Source organism: Oncorhynchus keta, chromosome 21 (assembly GCF_023373465.1).
Source record: "Oncorhynchus keta strain PuntledgeMale-10-30-2019 chromosome 21, Oket_V2, whole genome shotgun sequence".
Lineage (NCBI taxonomy): Eukaryota > Metazoa > Chordata > Actinopteri > Salmoniformes > Salmonidae > Oncorhynchus > Oncorhynchus keta.
In genome coordinates this window covers 18,590,492-18,613,245 of record NC_068441.1, presented here as the reverse complement: position 1 = coordinate 18,613,245, position 22,754 = coordinate 18,590,492, and the positions used below count along the sequence as shown (strand labels likewise).

The following is a 22,754-nucleotide window of genomic DNA, read 5'->3' as shown; positions in this document are numbered from 1 at the left end:
CCCAATACTTAATATATAACACAAGCCCACCCCACTACTAACTATGTAACACCACCCCACTACTTACTATATAACATCACCCCACTACTTACTGTATAACACCACCCCAGCCAACTACTTACTATAGAACACCACCCCACCCCACCCCACTACTTACTATATAACACCACCCCACTACTTACTATAAAACACCACCCCAGCCAACTACTTACTATAGAACACCACCCCACTCCACCCCACTATTTACTATATAACACCACCCCACTACTTACTATATAACACCAGCCCACTACTTACTATATGACACCACTCCACCCCACTACTTACAATTTAACACTACCCCACTATTTACTATATAACACCATCCCACTACTTACTATATAACACCACTCCACCCACTACTTACAATATAACCCCACACCACTACTTACTACATAACATCACCCCACACCACTACTTACTATATAACACCAGCCCACCCCACTACTTACTATATAACCCCACTCAACCCCACTACTTACTATATAACCCCACACCACTACTTACTACATAACACCACCCCACCCCACTACTTACTATATAACACCAGCCCACCCCACTACTTACTATATAACCCCACACCACTACTTACTACATAACACCACCCCACCCCACTACTTACTATATAACACCACCCCAGCCCACTACTTACTATATAACACCAGCCCACCCCACTTCTTACTATATAACACCACTCAACTCCACTACTTACTATGTAACACCAGCCCACTACTTACTATATAACATCACCCCGCCCCACTACTTACTATATAACACCAGCCCACTACTTACTATATAACACCACCCCACAACTTACTATATTACACAAGCCAATCCCACCACTAACTATGTAACACCATGCCACTACTTACTATATACCATCACCCCACTACTTACTGAATAACACAACAACACTCCACTACTTACTATAGAACACCACCCCACCCCACTACTTACTATATAACACCAGCCCACTACTTACTACATAACATCACCCCACACCACTACTTACTATATAACACCAGCCCACCCCACTACTTACTATATAACCCCACTCAACCCCACTACTTACTATATAACCCCACACCACTACTTACTACATAACACCACCCCACCCCACTACTTACTATATAACACCAGCCCACTACTTACTATATAACCCCACACCACTACTTACTATATAACACCACCCCACCCCACTACTTACTATATAACACCACCCCACCCCACTACTTACTATATAACCCCACACCACTACTTACTACATAACACCACCCCACCCCACTACTTACTATATAACACCAGCCCACCCCACTACTTACTATATAACCCCACTCAACCCCACTACTTACTATATAACCCCACACCACTACTTACTACATAACACCACCCCACCCCACTACTTACTATATAACACCAGCCCACCCCACTACTTACTATATAACACCACCCCACTACTTACTATATAACACCAGCCCACCCCACTACTTACTATATACCATCACCCCACTACTTACTGAATAACACAACAACACTCCACTACTTACTATAGAACACCACCCCACCCCACTACTTACTATATAACACCAGCCCACTACTTACTATATAACACCACCCCACTACTTACTATATAACACCAGCCCACTACTTACTATATAACACCACCCCACCCCACTACTTACTATATAACACCAGCCCAATACTTACTATATAACACCAGCCCACTACTTACTATATAACACCACCCCACTACTTACTATATAACACCAGCCCACTACTTACTATATAACACCAGCCCACTACTTACTATATAACACCAGCCCATCACTTACTATATAACACCAGCCCACTACTTACTATATAACACCAGCCCACTACTTACTATATAACACCAGCCCACTACTTACTATATAACACCAGCCCACTACTTACTATATAACACCACCCCACTACTTACTATATAACACCAGCCCACTACTTACTATATAACACCAGCCCACTACTTACTATATAACACCAGCCCACTACTTACTATATAACACCAGCCCACTACTTACTATATAACACCAGCCCACTACTTACTATATAACACCAGCCCACTACTTACTATATAACACCAGCCCACTACTTACTATATAACACCAGCCCACTACTTACTATATAACACCACCCCACTACTTACTATATAACACCAGCCCACTACTTACTATATAACACCACCCCACTACTTACTATATAACACCACTCCACCCCACTACTTACTATATAACACCAGCCCACTACTTACTATATAACACCACCCCACTACTTACTATATAACACCAGCCCACTACTTACTATATAACACCAGCCCACTACTTACTATATAACACCAGCCCATCACTTACTATATAACACCAGCCCACTACTTACTATATAACACCAGCCCACTACTTACTATATAACACCAGCCCACTACTTACTATATAACACCAGCCCATCACTTACTATATAACACCAGCCCACTACTTACTGTATAACACCAGCCCACTACTTACTATATAACACCACCCCACTACTTACTATATAACACCAGCCCTCCCCACTACTTACTATGTAACACCATCCAACCCCACTACTTACTATGTAACACCAGCCCACCCCACTGCTTACAAAATAACACCAGCCCACTCCACTAATTACTATATAACACCAGCCCGCTACTTACTATATAACACCAGCCCACCCCACTACTTACTATATAACACCACTCAACCCCACTACTTACTATGTAACACTAGCCCACCCCAATTCTTACTATATACACCACCCCGACCCAATACTTAATATTTAACACAAGCCCACCCCACTACTAACTATGTAACACCACCCCACTACTTACTATATAACATCACCCCACTACTTACTGTATAACACCACCCCAGCCAACTACTTACTATAGAACACCACCCCACCCCACCCCACTACTTACTATATAACACCACCCCACTACTTACTATAAAACACCACCCCAGCCAACTACTTACTATAGAACACCACCCCACTCCACCCCACTATTTACTATATAACACCACCCCACTACTTACTATATAACACCAGCCCACCCACTACTTACAATATAACCCCACACCACTACTTACTACATAACATCACCCCACACCACTACTTACTATATAACACCAGCCCACCCCACTACTTACTATATAACCCCACCACCCCACTACTTACTATATAACCCCACACCACTACTTACTACATAACACCACCCCACCCCACTACTTACTATATAACACCAGCCCACCCCACTACTTACTATATAACCCCACACCACTACTTACTACATAACACCACCCCACCCCACTACTTACTATATAACACCAGCCCACCCTACTACTTACTATATAACACCAGCCCACCCCACTTCTTACTATATAACACCACTCAACCCCACTACTTACTATATAACACCAGCCCACCCCACTTCTTACTATATAACACCACTCAACCCCACTACTTACTATATAACACCAGCCCACTACTTACTATATAACATCACCCCGCCCCACTACTTAATATATAACACCAGCCCACTACTTACTATATAACACCACCCCACAACTTACTATATTACACAAGCAAATCCCACCACTAACTATGTAACACCACGCCACTACTTACTATATACCATCACCCCACTACTTACTGAATAACACAACAACACTCCACTATTTACTATAGAACACCACCCCACCCCACTACTTACTATATAACACCAGCCCAATACTTACTATATAACACCAGCCCACTACTTACTATATAACACCACCCCACTACTTACTATATAACACCAGACCAATACTTACTATATAACACCACCAATACTTACTATATAACACCAGCCCACTACTTACTATATAACACCACCCCACTACTTACTATATAGCCCAATACTTACTATATAACACCAGCCCACTACTTACTATATAACACCACCCCACCCACTTACTATATAACACCAGCCCAATACTTACTATATAACACCAGCCCACTACTTACTATATAACACCAGCCCACTATACTATATAACACCACCCCACTACTTACTATATAACACCAGCCCACTACTTACTATATAACACCAGCCCACTACTTACTATATAACACCACCCCACTACTTACTATATAACACCAGCCCACTACTTACTATATAACACCACCCCACTACTTACTATATAACACCAGCCCACTACTTACTATATAACACCACCCCACTACTTACTATATAACACCAGCCCACTACTTACTATATAACACCAGCCCCACTACTTACTATATAACACCAGCCCACACTTACTATATAACACCAGCCCACTACTTACTATATAACACCAGCCCACTACTTACTATATAACACCAGCCCACTACTTACTATATAACACCACCCCACTACTTACTATATAACACCACCCCACTACTTACTATATAACACCACTCCAGCCCACTACTTACTATATAACACCACCCCACTACTTACTATATAACACCAGCCCACTACTTACTATATAACACCAGCCCACTACTTACTATATAACACCAGCCCACTACTTACTATATACACACCACCCCACTACTTACTATATAACACCACCCCACTACTTACTATATAACACCACCCCACTACTTACTATATAACACCAGCCCACTACTTACTATATAACACCACCCCACTACTTACTATATAACACCACCCCAATACTTACTATATAACACCAGCCCACTACTTACTATATGACACCACTCCACCCCACTACTTACTATATAACACCAGCCCACTACTTACTATATAACACCACCCCACTACTTACTATATAACACCAGCCCACTACTTACTATATAACACCAGCCCACTACTTACTATATAACACCAGCCCACTACTTACTATATGACACCACTCCACCCCACTACTTACTATATAACACCACCCCACTACTTACTATATAACACCACCCCACTACTTACTATATAACACCAGCCCACTACTTACTATATGACACCACTCCACCCCAATACTTACTATATAACACCAGCCCACTACTTACTATATAACACCAGCCCAATACTTACTATATGACACCACTCCATCCCACTACTTACTATATAACACTACCCCACTATTTACTATATAACACCACCCCACTACTTACTATATAACACCACCCCACTACTTACTATATAACACCAGCCCATCACTTACTATATGACACCACTCCATCCCACTACTTACTATATAACACCAGCCCACTACTTACTATATGACACCACCCCACCCCACTACTTACTATATAACACCAGCCCACTACTTACTATATAACACCACCCCACTACTTACTATATAACACCAGCCCACTACTTACTATATAACACCAGCCCACTACTTACTATATAACACCAGCCCAATACTTACTATATAACACCAGCCCACTACTTACTATATAACACCACTCCACCCCACTACTTACTATATAACACCAGCCCACTACTTACTATATAACACCACCCCACTACTTACTATATAACACCAGCCCACTACTTACTATATAACACCAGCCCACTACTTACTATATAACACCAGCCCACTACTTACTATATAACACCACTCCACCCCACTACTTACTATATAACACCACCCCACTACTTACTATATAACACCAGCCCCCACTACTTACTATATAACACCACCCCACTACTTACTATATAACACCAGCCCATCACTTACTATATAACACCACCCCACTACTTACTATATAACACCAGCCCACCCCACTACTTACTATATAACACTCCATCCCCCACTACTTACTATATAACTTACCATATAACACCAGCCCACTACTTACTATATAACACCAGCCCACTACTTACTATATAACACCAGCCCTACTTACTATATAACACCAGCCCACTACTTACTATATAACACCAGCCCACTACTTACTATATAACACCACCCCACTACTTACTATATAACACCAGCCCACTACTTACTATATGACACCACTCCACCCCACTACTTACTATATAACACCAGCCCATCACTTACTATATAACACCAGCCCACTACTTACTATATAACACCACTCCACCCCACTACTTACTATATAACACCAGCCCAATACTTACTATATGACACCACTCCATCCCACTACTTACTATATAACACCAGCCCACTACTTACTATATAACACCACCCCACTACTTACTATATAACACCAGCCCACTACTTACTATATAACACCAGCCCATCACTTACTATATGACACCACTCCATCCCACTACTTACTATATAACACCACCCCAATACTTACTATATAACACCAGCCCACTACTTACTATATGACACCACTCCACCCCACTACTTACTATATAACACCAGCCCATCACTTACTATATAACACCAGCCCACTACTTACTATATAACACCAGCCCACTACTTACTATATAACACCAGCCCAATACTTACTATATAACACCAGCCCACTACTTACTATATAACACCAGCCCACTACTTACTATATAACACCAGCCCAATACTTACTATATAACACCACTCCAGCCCACTACTTACTATAAAACACCACCCCACTACTTACTATATAACACCAGCCCACTACTTACTATATAACCACCCCATACTTACTATATAACACCAGCCCACTACTTACTATATAACACCAGCCCACTACTTACTATATAACACCAGCCCAATACTTACTATATAACACCAGCCCACTACTTACTATATAACACCAGCCCACTACTTACTATATAACACCAGCCCATCACTTACTATATAACACCAGCCCACTACTTACTATATAACACCAGCCCACTACTTACTATATAACACCAGCCCATCTACTTACTATATAACACCACCCACCCCAATACTTACTATATAACACCAGCCCACTACTTACTATATAACACCAGCCCATCACTTACTATATAACACCAGCCCATCTACTTACTATATAACACCAGCCCACTACTTACTATATAACACCACTCCATCCCACTTTACTATATAACACCAGCCCAATACTTACTATATGACACCACTCCATCCCACTACTTACTATATAACACCAGCCCAATACTTACTATATAACACCACCCCACTACTTACTATATAACACCAGCCCAATACTTACTATATAACACCACCCCAATACTTACTATATAACACCACCCCAATACTTACTATATAACACCAGCCCACTACTTACTATATGACACCACTCCACCCCACTACTTACTATATAACACCAGCCCATCACTTACTATATAACACCAGCCCACTACTTACTATATAACACCAGCCCACTACTTACTATATAACACCACTCCACCCCACTACTTACTATATAACACCAGCCCAATACTTACTATATAACACCAGCCCATCCCACTACTTACTATATAACACCAGCCCACTACTTACTATATAACACCAGCCCATCACTTACTATATAACACCAGCCCAATACTTACTATATAACACCAGCCCAACTACTTACTATATAACACCAGCCCACTACTTACTATATAACACCAGCCCACTACTTACTATATGACACCAGCCCACTACTTACTATATAACACCAGCCCACACTTACTATATAACACCAGCCCATCACTTACTATATGACACCACTCCACCCCACTACTTACTATATAACACCAGCCCACTACTTACTATATAACACCAGCCCAATACTTACTATATTACACTACTTACTATATAACACCAGCCCACTACTTACTATATGACACCAGCCCAATACTTACTATATAACACCACCCCACTACTTACTATATAACACCAGCCCACTACTTACTATATGACACCACTCCACCCCACTACTTACTATATAACACCAGCCCAATACTTACTATATAACACCAGCCCACTACTTACTATATAACACCAGCCCACTACTTACTATATAACACCAGCCCACCACTTACTATATAACACCACCCCACTACTTACTATATAACACCACCCCACTACTTACTATATAACACCACCCCACTACTTACTATATAACACCACCCCACTACTTACTATATAACACCACCCCACTACTTACTATATAACACCACCCCACTACTTACTATATAACACCACCCCACTACTTACTATATAACACCACCCCACTACTTACTATATAACACCACCCCACTACTTACTATATAACACCACCCCACTACTTACTATATAACACCACCCCACTACTTACTATATAACACCACCCCACTACTTACTATATAACACCAGCCCATCACTTACTATATAACACCACCCCACTATTTACTATATAACACCACCCCACTACTTACTATATAACACCACCCCACTACTTACTATATAACACCACCCCACTACTTACTATATAACACCAGCCCAATACTTACTATATAACACACCACTACTTACTATATAACACCAGCCCATCACTTACTATATGACACCACTCCATCCCACTACTTACTATATAACACCACCCCACTACTTACTATATAACACCACCCCACTACTTACTATATAACACCACCCCACTACTTACTATATAACACCACCCCACTACTTACTATATAACACCACCCCACTACTTACTATATAACACCACCCCACTACTTACTATATAACACCACCCCACTACTTACTATATAACACCAGCCCATCACTTACTATATAACACCACCCCACTACTTACTATATAACACCACCCCACTACTTACTATATAACACCACCCCACTACTTACTATATAACACCACCCCACTACTTACTATATAACACCACCCCACTACTTACTATATAACACCAGCCCATCACTTACTATATGACACCACTCCATCCCACTACTTACTATATAACACCACCCCACTACTTACTATATAACACCACCCCACTACTTACTATATAACACCAGCCCATCACTTACTATATGACACCACTCCATCCCACTACTTACTATATAACACCACCCCACTACTTACTATATAACACCAGCCCACTACTTACTATATAACACCACCCCACTACTTACTATATAACACCACCCCACTACTTACTATATAACACCAGCCCATCACTTACTATATAACACCAGCCCAATACTTACTATATAACACCAGCCCACTACTTACTATATAACACCACCCCATCCCACTACTTACTATATAACACCAGCCCAATACTTACTATATGACACCACTCCATCCCACTACTTACTATATAACACCAGCCCAATACTTACTATATGACACCACTCCATCCCACTACTTACTATATAACACCAGCCCACTACTTACTATATGACACCACTCCACTCCCACTACTTACTATATAACACCAGCCCATCACTTACTATATAACACCACCCCAATACTTACTATATAACACCACCCCAACTACTTACTATATAACACCAGCCCACACTTACTATATAACACCACCACATACTATATAACACCAGCCCATCACTTACTATATAACACCACCCCACTACTTACTATATAACACCAGCCCAATACTTACTATATGACACCACTCCACCCCACTACTTACAATTTAACACTACCCCAATACTTACTATATCACACCAGCCCAACACTTACAATATAACACCACCCCACTACTTACTATATAACACCACCCTACTACTTACTATATAACACCAGCCCACTACTTACTATATAACACCACTCCACCCACTACTTACAATATAACCCCACACCACTACTTACTACATAACACCACCCCACACCACGACTTACTATATAACACCAGCCCACCCCACTACTTACTATATGACACCACTCCACCCCACTACTCATAATTTAACACCACCCCACTATTTACTATATAACACCACCCCAGTACTTACTATATAACACCAGCCCACCCCACTACTTACTATATGACACCACTCCACCCCACTACTCATAATATAACACCACCCCACTATTTACTATATAACACCACCCCAGTACTTACTATATAACACCACCCCACTACACTATATAACACAGACTTACTATATAACACCAGCCCACCCCACTACTTACTATATGACACCACCCACCCCTACTTACTATATAACACCACCCCACTATTTACTATATAACACCACCCCACTATTTACTATATAACACCACCCCAGTACTTACTATATAACACCAGCCCACCCCACTACTTACTATATGACACCACTCCACCCCACTACTCATAATTTAACACCACCCCAGTACTTACTATATAACACCAGCCCACCCCACTACTTACTATATAACACCACCCCACTACTTACTATATAACACCAGCCCACCCCACCCAACTTACTATATAACACCACCCCACTATTTACTATATAACACCACCCCACTACTTACTATATAACACCACCCCACACCACGACTTACTATATAACACCAGCCCACCCCACTACTTACTATATGACACCACTCCACCCCACTACTCATAATTTAACACCACCCCAGTACTTACTATATAACACCAGCCCACCCCACTACTTACTATGTAACACCACCCCACTACTTACTATATAACACCAGCCCACCCCACCCAACTACTTACTATATAACACCACCCCACTATTTACTATATAACACCACCCCACTACTTACTATATAACACCACTCCAGCCCACTACTTACTATATGACACCACCCCACTACTTACTATATAACACCAGCCCACTACTTACTATATAACACCACTCCAGCCCACTACTTACTATATAACACCAGCCCACTACTTACTATATAACACCACCCCACTACTTACTATATAACACCAGCCCACTACTTACTATATAACACCACCCACTACTTACTATATAACACCACCCCACTCACTTACTATATAACACCTACTTACCACCCCACTACTTACTATATAACACCAATACTACTTACTATATAACACCACCCCACTACTTACTATATAACACCAGCCCACTACTTACTATATAACACCACTCCAGCCCACTACTTACTATATAACACCAGCCCACCACTACTTACTATATAACACCAGCCCACTACTTACTATATAACACCACTCCACCCACTACTTACTATAACCCCATAACACTACTTACTACATAACACCACCCCACACCACTACTTACTATATAACACCAACACCAGCCCACTACTTACTATATAACATAACACCAGCCCACCCCACTACTTACTATATAACACCACCCCACTACTTACTATATAACACCACCCCACTACTTACTATATAACACCACTCCACCCCACTACTTACTATATAACACCAGCCCAATACTTACTATATAACACCAGCCCACTACTTACTATATAACACCACCCCACTACTTACTATATAACACCAGCCCACCCCACTACTTACTATGTAACACCACCCCACTACTTACTATATAACACCAGCCCACCCCACTACTTACTATGTAACACCATCCCACTACTTACTATATAACACCAGCCCACCCCACCCAACTACTTACTATATAACACCACCCCACTATTTACTATATAACACCACCCCACTACTTACTATATAACACCACCCCACTACTTACAATGTAACACCGGCCCACCCCACTGCTTGCAATATAACACCAGCCCACTCAATCAATCAATCAAATTTTATTTATATAGCCCTTCGTACATCAGCTGATATCTCAAAGTGCTGTACAGAAACCCAGCCTAAAACCCAAAACAGCAAGCAATGCAGGTGTAGAAGCACGGTGGCTAGGAAAAACTCCCTAGAAAGGCCAAGACCTAGGAAGAAACCTAGAGAGGAACCAGGCTATGTGGGGTGGCCAGTCCTCTTCTGGCTGTGCCGGGTGGAGATTATAACAGAACATGGCCAAGATGTTCAAATGTTCATAAATGACCAGCATGGTCGAATAATAACAAGGCAGAACAGTTGAAACTGGAGCAGCAGCACAGTCAAGTGGACTGGGGACAGCAAGGAGTCATCATGTCAGGTCGTCCTGGGGCACGGTCCTTGGGCTCAGGTCCTCCGAGAGAGAAACAAAGAGAGAATTAGAGAGAGCATATGTGGGGTGGCCAGTCCTCTTCTGGCTGTGCCGGGTGGAGATTATAACAGAACATGGCCAAGATGTTCAAATGTTCATAAATGACCAGCATGGTCAAATAATAGTAAGGCAGAACAGTTGAAACTGGAGCAGCAGCATGGCCAGGTGGACTGGGGACAGCAAGGAGTCATCATGTCAGGTAGTCCTGGGGCATGGTCCTAGGGCTCAGGTCAGTTGAAACTGGAGCAGCAGATATGGCCAGGTGGACTGGGGACAGCAAGGAGCCATCATGTCAGGTAGTCCTGGGGCATGGTCCTAGGGCTCAGGTCCTCCGAGAGAGAGAAAGAAAGAAGGAGAGAATTAGAGAACACACACTTAGATCCACACAAGACACATAAATAGGACAGGAGAAGTACTCCAGATAATACAAACTGACCCTAGCCCCCCGACACAAACTACTGCAGCATAAATACTGGAGGCTGAGACAGGAGGGGTCAGGAGACACTGTGGCCCCATCCGAGGACACCCCCGGACAGGGCCAAACAGGAAGGATATAACCCCACCCACTTTGCCAAAGCACAGCCCCCACACCACTAGAGGGATATCTTCAACCACCAACTTACCATCCTGAGACAAGGCTGAGTACAGCCCACAAAGATCTCCGCCACGGCACAACCCAAGGGGGGCGCCAACCCAGACAGGATGACCACAACAGTGAATCAACCCACTCAGGTGACGCACCCCCTGCAGGGACGGCATGAGAGAGCCCCAGTAAGCCAGTGACTCAGCCCCTGTAATAGGGTTAGAGGCAGAGAATCCCAGTGGAAAGAGGGGAACTGGCCAGGCAGAGACAGCAAGGGCGGTTCCTTGCTCCAGAGCCTTTCTGTTCACCTTCCCACTCCTGGGCCAGACTACACTCAATCATATGACCCACTGAAGAGATAAGTCTTCAGTAAAGACTTAAAGGTTGAGACCGAGTTTGCGTCTCTGACATGGGTAGGCAGACCGTTCCATAAAAATGGAGCTCTATAGGAGAAAGCCCTGCCTCCAGCTGTTTGCTTATAAATTCTAGGGAGAATTAGGAGGCCTGCGTCTTGTGACCGTAGCGTATGTGTAGGTATGTACGGCAGGACCAAATCAGAGAGATAGGTAGGAGCAAGCCCATGTAATGCTTTGTAGGTTAGCAGTAAAACCTTGAAATCAGCCCTTGCTTTGACAGGAAGCCAGTGTAGAGAGGCTAGCACTGGAGTAATATGATCAATTTTTTGGTTCTAGTCAGGATTCTAGCAGCCGTATTTAGCACTAACTGAAGTTTATTTAGTGCTTTATCCGGGTAGCCGGAAAGTAGAGCATTGCAGTAGTCTAACCTAGAAGTGACAAAAGCATGGATTAATTTTTCTGCATCATTTTTTGACAGAAAGTTTCTGATTTTTGCAATATTACGTAGATGGAAAAAAGCTGTCCTCGAAATGGTCTTGATATGTTCTTCAAAAGAGAGATCAGGGTCCAGAGTAACGCCGAGGTCCTTCACAGTTTTATTTGAGACGACTGTACAACCATTAAGATTAATTGTCAGATTCAACAGAAGATCTCTTTGTTTCTTGGGACCTAGAACAAGCATCTCTGTTTTGTCCGAGTTTAATAGTAGAAAGTTTGCAGCCATCCACTTCCTTATGTCTGAAACACATGCTTCTAGCGAGGGCAATTTTGGGGCTTCACCATGTTTCATTGAAATGTACAGCTGTGTGTCATCCGCATAGCACTCCACTATTTACTGGGGTGTTACTACATAACACCACCCCACACCACTACTTACTATATAACACCAGCCCACCCCACTTCTTACTATATAACACCAGCCCACCCCACTTCTTACTATATGACACCACCCCACTAATTACTATGTAACACCAGCATACCCTACTACTTACTATATAACACGCTGCCTCACTACTTAGTGTTGGAATGCTATAGGAGACATACTTGGTATACACAGCCCAAACCCAACATGTTTTTCTACTATAGTATTTATTGCATCACCTCATAGCCCATGCTGCCTCCGAGTTACTCACAAAAGCCTACATCCATATTACCTTCTTTAAAAATGTGAACCGCAGCCTGACCTGCAAAACAATAGTCTTTACTTTAAAGAGATTTAATTTGCAGCTTGACACATTTTTCATAAAGCTGATAAGTCAAAATAATGCTTGCACTCGTAAAGTGATTTCTTTCTTCCACAACCCAACTATCTGCAGGTCTGAACTCTGAGAACACAGAATGCTTTGATTGGATATTGAAAATGCATGAACAGTGTTATTTTGTTAAATGCAGGGCATTGTACAGCAACAAGCATGATAGTTATTCAAAGATGATAGAGAGGAACAATGAAATTCAAAATGGAGAATTAAAATGCAATTAAAATGTGATCATATAAAAGCTACAGATCTTTCTGGAATCACCAATTGATAACAGCATAAATACATTTGATATCGCCATGGGGGATCCTAATAAAATACCAAAAATATAAAAAACAGAGAATCAGAGATGTGACAGATTTGAGGGCTATCTCCTGAATAATGTAGTGCCTCTCTCTCCTGCAGTGAGCTCTGTTGTGTTCAAATCAGGACACCTACCAGTAGCCACAATCACATTAAAGCTACTGTACATAACACAGTCACAGTATACTCCAGCAATCACCAAAGAGCCTCTCAGTGGAAAGGTGGCCTTTTGGATCTCTATTTTTTTAAGGTGGAGTAAAATGGGCTTTACTCCATATTATTGATTTTCACACTCCACCCAGTTATAATATAAATGTCCACCAAACAAATATAGGAAATACTTCTGCATGGCTCATTGACTTCATAAATTGATTTGATTCTTACAGTATGACTGGGGGGACTTAACTGTAAAAGTGGTGTAGGAGATGTAATGTGTATGACGTATTTGATGGTATAAAGTGCTTTGCCGTGGGTTGATGAAAATGTCTATAAATCAAAGCAGTTTTATGAGGAAGGGGTGGTGGGTTCTTTTAATAGAGAGTGTAAGTAAACTCAGCAAAAAAAGAAACATCCTCTCACTGTCAATACCGTTTATTTTCATGAAACTTAACATGTCTAAATATTTGTATGAACATAAGATTCAACAACTGAGACATAAACTGAACAAGTTCCACAGATATGTGACTGAGAGAAATGGAATAATGTGTCCCTGAACAAAGGGGAGGGGGGTCAAAATCAAAAGTAACAGTCAGTATCTGGTGTGGCCTCTGCATTAAGCTGCATTAAGTACTGCAGTGCATCTCCTCATGGACTGCACCAGATTTGCCAGTTCTTGCTGTGAGATGTTACCCCACTCTTCCACCAAGGCACCTGCAAGTTCCCGGACATTTCTGGGGGGAATGGCCCTAGCCCTCACTCTCCGATGCAACAGGTCCCAGACGTGCTCAATGGGATTGAGATCCGGGCTCTTCGCTGGCCATGGCAGAACACTGACATTCCTGTTTTGCAGGAAATGACGCACAGAATGAGCAGTATGGCTGGTGGCATTGTCATGCTGGAGGGTCATGTCAGGATGAGCCTGCAGGAAGGGTACCACATGAGAGAGGAGGTTGTCTTCCCTGTAATGCACAGCGTTAAGATTGCCTGCAATGACAACAAGCTCAGTCCGATGAGGCTGTGACACACCACCCCAGACCATGACGGACCTTCCACCTCCAAATCAATCCCGCTCCAGAGTACATGCCTCGGTGTAACGCTCATTCCTTCAATGATAAACGCGAATCCAATCGTCTCCTCTGGTGATACAAAATCGTGACTCGTCAGTGAAGAGCACTTTTTGCCAGTCCTGTCTGGTCCAGCGACGGTGGGTTAGTGCCCATAGGCGATGTTGTTGCTGGTGATGTCTGGTGAGGACCTGCCTTACAACAGACCTACAAGCCCTCAGTCCAGCCTCTCTCAGCCTATTGCAGACAGTCTGAGCACTGATGGAGGGATTGTGCGTTCCTGGTGTAAATCAGGCAGTTGTTATTTACAATCTGTACCTGTCCCGCAGGTTTGATGTTCGGATGTATCGATCCTGTGCAGGTGGTGTTACATGTGGTCTGCCACTGCAAAGAGGATCAGCTATCCGTCCTGTCTCCCTGTAGCGCTGTCTTAGGTGTCTCACAGTACGGACATTGCAATTTACTGCCCTGGCCAAATCTGCAGTCCTCATGTTTCCTTGCAGCATGCCTAAGGCATGTTAACGCAGATGAGCAGGGACCCTGGACATCTTTCTTTTGGTGTTTTTCAGAGTCAGTAGAAAGGCCTCTTTAGTGTCCTAAGTTTTCATAACTGTGACCTTAATTGGCTACCGTCTGTAAGCTGTTAGTGTCTTAACGATCGTTCCACAGATGCATGTTCATTAATTGTTTATGGTTCATTGAACAAGCACGAGAAACAGTGTTTAAACCCTTTACAATGAGGATCTGTGAAGTTATTTGGATTTTTACAAATTATCTTTGAAAGACAGGGTCCTGAAAAAGGGACATTTATTTTTTTGCTGAGTTTATGTCAGTACTGTCCATAAATATAAATGTGTGTGTGCAAGCATGAGATATGAATGTTAGCTTGTGAATGTACACAGAAGTGCATCATGTAGGAGTCGATAGAAGAATATCGTGCACATGGGAGTATGTACTGTAGCTATATTTTCTTGTCACAGCAGAATGTTCTTGTGTGTTTGTGGATCATAGAACCTGAACACGACTGTGGCCCAGGACTGGTGTCTAGCTCTACAGAGACTCATTCGGATCAAGGAGGATCAACTTCAGAGTGCCAACAAGTGCCGCTTACGCCTGCAGGTGCCTGGGAGACCAGACAAGTGAGTATTACATCAATATTACTGGGCCTTGTGTTAAAGTCATTCTGTAGTACCACCCAATGTGAAGAATTCATCCATTATCTTCACACTTGTGTGATTTTACGATTTAAAGACGACAAATTGAACTGCAAGGGCTTGTTTTACACTGCCATCTTGACTCCACAAAATGGGTTGTTGGAGAAATTGCCTCATCCATAACTCGGAAAACAGGCCATCACACTCAACACTAAAAGAGAATGGCCGGTGACAAACATTTTAATGTGCCTGGGCGCTAACGTTATGATGATGCAGGAGCCTGACGTTGCGTTCGCTTAACCTCACTGAGCACATTACCTGGCATTACGCTCAGCCAGTGTTAAAAGCCTGACACCATCTCTGCCACAGCTGGCTGGCAAATTAGAGGTATGCACCGCAATTTGTCATTAACTGATCGTTCACATATTCACTTCCTTGAGAACGCAAATGGAATGACAGCATTTGCCATGTTATTTTCATGGAGTTCGATTCATATTACAGGTATAGCCAATATTGTGTGTTTTTCATTTGTTCTGACAGAATTAAAAAAAAAATTAAAAAGCCATTGTAGTTCAGCTCAAGGACACACAGAAAGTGGTCTTTGACTGACAGTTAATTTGGTCATTTTTAGATATACTAAATCTAAAGGCTCCATAATGGGAGCTTCTATAATTCTCTCACACTGTGATGAGTCTGAATGTGCTTATCGTAATGTGCTCAAGTGGCTATGGACTCAGCTGAGAGTAGAGGAGGAGGATAGAGAATGAAGACAGATTAGAGTGGGAGTCGTGCTGTGGCTGCTAGTGTGTGGAGGATGAGAGGGGGAGGAGGGGAGTATTATGAGCAGGGAGGGAAAGAGACCTTGATCCACCTCCACAACATAAACGGGGCAAGGCAGGGTGACAGCAGTGAGGGCCTAAATGTACCCATCCAACCTAAAGTGACAGCTTGAGCAGCAGAGCACTGCAGATTGGTACCCATCCCCCCCTCTCTGTGGTTCCACACTGGGCCTGCAGGGCCAAGCTGCTTTCTCGATGTTTGGTGGAGCCAGATGTCATGCATACAAGAAAGTCCCAGCATCCCCGCTGAGGAGTACCACATTTTTTTGGTCCCATTGATAATGTCATGAGCAGCAGCATGGACCAGGGAGGGAGACCCCCGTACCCCATCTCTGTGGGTTGTATCAGATAGTGTAACATTATTTGTTTGTAGCAGCCAACAGACCTCATTCTGCCACACAGAGAAGCAGGTTTTTACAATGTAAAGTTAGGGAAATGCTTTGGGCAAGTAGAGTACTATACAGACCTGGACTCCAGTGTAGAGTGTAGTGATGGTTATAGTATATTGTGAAGAGAGGCATGTGATAAAGTAATAAAGAGAGAGAGCTGAGCAGGGTCTGATAGCAGACTAATTGTTGCTGGAGGCTGGGTGGTTGCTTGGCCGGCAGGGCTGGCTGTTGAGGTGGCAGGGCCAGCAGAGTGCCTTAGGGCTTGGGTATGGTGGTGATTGGTGTGGGTTGGGGGGTGACAGTTGGCGCGGTGGGCGCCTCAGCCATTCTGACACGACCCAGGGTGCAATGGTGGCATATTGCAGGAGAGAACAGAACGTAGACTGGGCACACCTCTCTCTTTCTTTCTCTCTTTTTCTTTCTTTCTCTCTGTGTGTCTCTCTTGTTCTCGGCATCTTGCTCTCTGTGTCTCGCTCTCTGCCTCCTTTCTCTATTTTCTCTATTTTGTTCTCTTGTTTTCTCTCTATTCTCAATCTTGCACACACGTTGATATACAGTCTTGCTCTGTCTCTGTGAGAGTGGTGGAGGGAGAGTGGGTCCACAGCAGGGTCCCCCTTTACTGAGTCGGTCCCCTCCTGTCATCCTGGGAGAGTTCCCAAGCAAGCAGCCCATCACAGCCCCCATTCCCTCCATCCCTCCACGCAGAGCAGGGACCTCCCTTCCCTCCATCCCTCCATGCAGAGCAGGGACCTCCCTTCCCTCCACCCCTCCATGCAGAGCAGGGAACTCCCTTCCCTCCATCCCTCCACACAGAGCAGGGACCTCCCTTCCCTCCATCCCTCCACGCAGAGCAGGGACCTTCCTTTCCTCCATCCCTCCACGCAGAGCAGGGACCTTCCTTCCCTCCATCCCTCCATCCATGCATGGCACGTGCATCATTCACTCTCCTCGCAAGGAGCAGCTAAGTTGTGAATTTCCCCATACAGCCAGGTCTGGTCTAGGCACACTGATGCTCCCACAGGACCTCTCAGTGTCTGTCCACTCTTTGTGCATTACTGTCACATGTGTGCCTCAGCAGTGACCAGCAGCCATACATCAGCCCGGGTCTGGGCTGTGGGCCGGGTCCTTGCTCTACTCTATTCCGCCATCATGCCCATGCCTACTTCCCCGTGCTGCCTGTGTACCAGCACATCTGCGCCTGTCAATCAGGCGGTGGGAAGACTCCAAGTCTGTTCTGATTAGCATGTTTGGAGCAGCGTGAGCGTCAAGTATTACCCTCCCTGGCAATCTGATGAAGTGACCAGTTTCATTCTCATCTTTCTCCCCCTCTCCCTCCCCTCTTGCTTCATCTCTCTCTTTCCTGAGCAAATTGCTTCTTCTGTATTTAAGCAGTGAAGGGTATGAATTACATCTCTGTGTGAAAGCCCCACTTTTTCAACATGTCAAATAATTTGGAGATCTTACTTATATCTTTCTGTCCTTGTCTTTTCTCACGCTCTCACTCAGTCTGAGCAGGCAGGTATGACAGAAGCAGATTTGAGAGAGCGAGAGAGAGAGAGATACGAGTCACTGGGGATGTGTACTGCTGTTGTATCTTTTATCACTCAACCTGAAGCAAGTAGTATCTGTGTCCTTGTTTATTCATGTAGAACAGAGGAAAAACTAACATTTAAGACAAGTATTGCATAGAGACTGCAAGGATGAGTGTCAGCAGGAGGAGTTGGTGAATGTAAAACTGTGTGCCATTGTTGAGAGGTAACATGGTAGCGCAATCACAGCTGCTGATCTCAGAGTGCTGAGCCACTACTGGAGGCCTATGACCTTTAAAAGTTCCACACTGAGCTCCCCCTGTTCAAGAATCACATTATTCCCACATTCAGGTCCAGAACTGTCAGCTTTTACCCAGGGTGTAAGAGGCATGTCGGGGGCCAAGAGGCGAGGAGCAGGGGGGCGGAGTGGGGATTCTGGCCTGTTAATCCAGCTCCCTGGCTTCTTCTTTGTGTGTTAGCAGTTCATGCTCCCTCTCATCCCTTCTCTTATCTGATCTGGGCGTCTCTACCTTCAGGGTCCAACGGCGCATGCCGTATCATCTGACCTTTACATCACTTCCACCATCCTGATTGAAACAGGGGGAGGTGAAATGTGCTGTTTGTTACGGCTCTGTGGTTACAGGACTCTTACTCCTTCAAATCAAATCAAAGTTTATTGATCGCATCTAAGGTTTAGCAGATGTTATAGCAGGTGCAGAGAAATGCTTATGTTCTGGTTCCTAACCATGCAGTAAAATGTACTACACAAATTGTTATAATATTTTTGTTTAAATAAAAATCAAGAAACGTCGGAACAAATGTAATTAACTACCCAGATAGCACTGTAACAGTAATCCAAATGCAATCTATACGTATAGTATATACACCGGATGAATTTACACGCAATTTACTAAGAAGGAAATGTACAGCAATAGATATATTAGACTGAGCTATGTAAAGAATCAAGTATATAAATGAATGTGTGGTGTGTATAAACAGTGTAATTAAACTATTAGAATGAGCTATGTTGAGAATACACTATGTTCAGTGGTTTAATGTCTCTATAACATGGGACAACAGCGAGTGTGTGTGTGTATGTGATAGCTTGTGTGTGTGTGAGCAGTGTGCATCACCTGGTAGATGGCTAGTGATGGCTGTTCAACAGTCTGATAGCTTGGCAATAGAAGCTGTTGTTTAGTCTCTTGGTCTTGGCACTGATGCACCTGTACTGTCTCTGTCTGTCAGACAGTAGCCAAGTGAACAGTCAGTGGCTCGGGTGACTGAGGTCCTTAATTTCTTCAGGTTGTAGAGGTGCTGTTCTTCACCAGGGTATCAGTTTGGTGAGACCATTTCAGGTCATCAATGAAGGGCACACCGAGAAACTTTAAGCTTTTGACCCTATACACTGCGGCCCCGTCGATGAGGACGGGGGTATGCTCCCTTGTCTGTGTCCTGTAGTCTACAATCAGTTTCTTTGTTTTGTTGATGTTGAGGGAGAGGTCTGGACATCTCCCCCCTTTCCTTCTCCTCCTCGTCATCCTGTCCCCAGAAGTACCTCTACAGGAGAGGTTGCATTCTTATAGTACAGTAGAATATCTACAGTATGTCTTTATCAATCCAGAAGGGGGGTTTGTTTACAACATGTGTAACATGTGTAAAATAGATAGGCCTACATCATTGAATAGTCACATACGACTAAGCTTCCAAATAAAAAGCAGACCAGAATTTCATAATCACATAATGCAACCATATCACAATCCCATGGCATATCCAAACATACATCCACGAAACAGACCAGTCTGCAATGGTGTCCTGGTTTTGGGAACCTAAGGACCATAGACCTATATCTTATATGACACTGCGCAGACCTAAAGAGAACTTGCATTTTTTGAATTTCAGTTTGAAAGTCTGAAATAGCACCTAGAACTTTTTCCTTGCTCTGTGTCACTGAGAAGGAACAGGCCTTTTGCAGAGCATTTGTATGTGGTATTTGTCTTTATTCATTGATTTGCTCTATGGAGCGCGATACCATTATTCCTACACTTATGGCTCTTTTCCGGTGCAGTGAATGACCCATATGTCACGCCTTGGTCTTAGTATTTTGTGTTTTCTTTAATTATTTTTTCATTAAAGTCATGAGTAACCACCACGCTGCATTTCGGTCCGACTCTCTTTCTACAAACGAAGAACGACGTTACAGAATCACCCACCACACTCGGACTGAGCAGCGTGTTAACAGGCAGCAGCGAAAGGAGGACGTTATGGACAGCAGAGGCTTGGAGTATACGACGTGGGAAGAAATCGACAGGTGGGCGGCCGACCCAGAGAGAGTGCCGGAACCCGCCTGGGATTCGCTGGAGCAGTGCGAAGAGGGCTATAGGAGAATGGAGTCGAAAAGAAAGACACCGCGGCACAGAGCGAAACCCGAAAGTCACCCCCAAATATTTATTGGGGGAGGGCTCAGAGGGAGAGTGGCTGAGTCAGGAGTCAGACCTGAGCCAACTCTCCCTGTTAATTGTGAAGAGCAGCTGCAGTGGGAGAGGCTGCACCACTTGGAGATTTGGACATGGGAGGAAGAACTGGATGGAAAAGGACCCTGGGCTCAGCCTGGTGAATATCGCCGCCCCAAGGAGGAACTAGAGGCGGCTAAAGAGGAGAGGCACTGGTATGAGGAGGCAGCACGGCGACGCGGATGGAAGCCCGAAAAGCAGCCCAAAAAAATTATTGGGGGGAGGCTTAAAGGGAGTATGGCTATGCCAGGTAGGAGACCTGCGCAAACTCCCTGTGCTTACCGGTGGGCTAGAGAGACCGGGCAGACACCGTGTTATGCTATGGAGCGCACAGTGTTTCCAGTGCGGGTGCATAGCCCGGTGCGGTTCATACCAGTCCTTCGTATTGGCGGGGCTAGAGTGGGCATCGAGCCAGGTAAGGTTGGGCAGGCTCGGTGCTCAAGAGCTC

General features: G+C 43.8%; 1 protein-coding gene across 1 annotated transcript in view; it reads left to right on the top strand.

Annotated features, from left to right (window-relative positions):
• LOC118399861 (rho guanine nucleotide exchange factor 10-like protein) overlaps positions 1-22,754 on the top strand; it is a 175,388-nt gene that overhangs the window by 37,104 nt on the left and 115,530 nt on the right. The window contains 1 exon segment of the mRNA XM_052474559.1: positions 16,897-17,024. Coding sequence (XP_052330519.1) covers positions 16,897-17,024 — 128 coding nt within the window.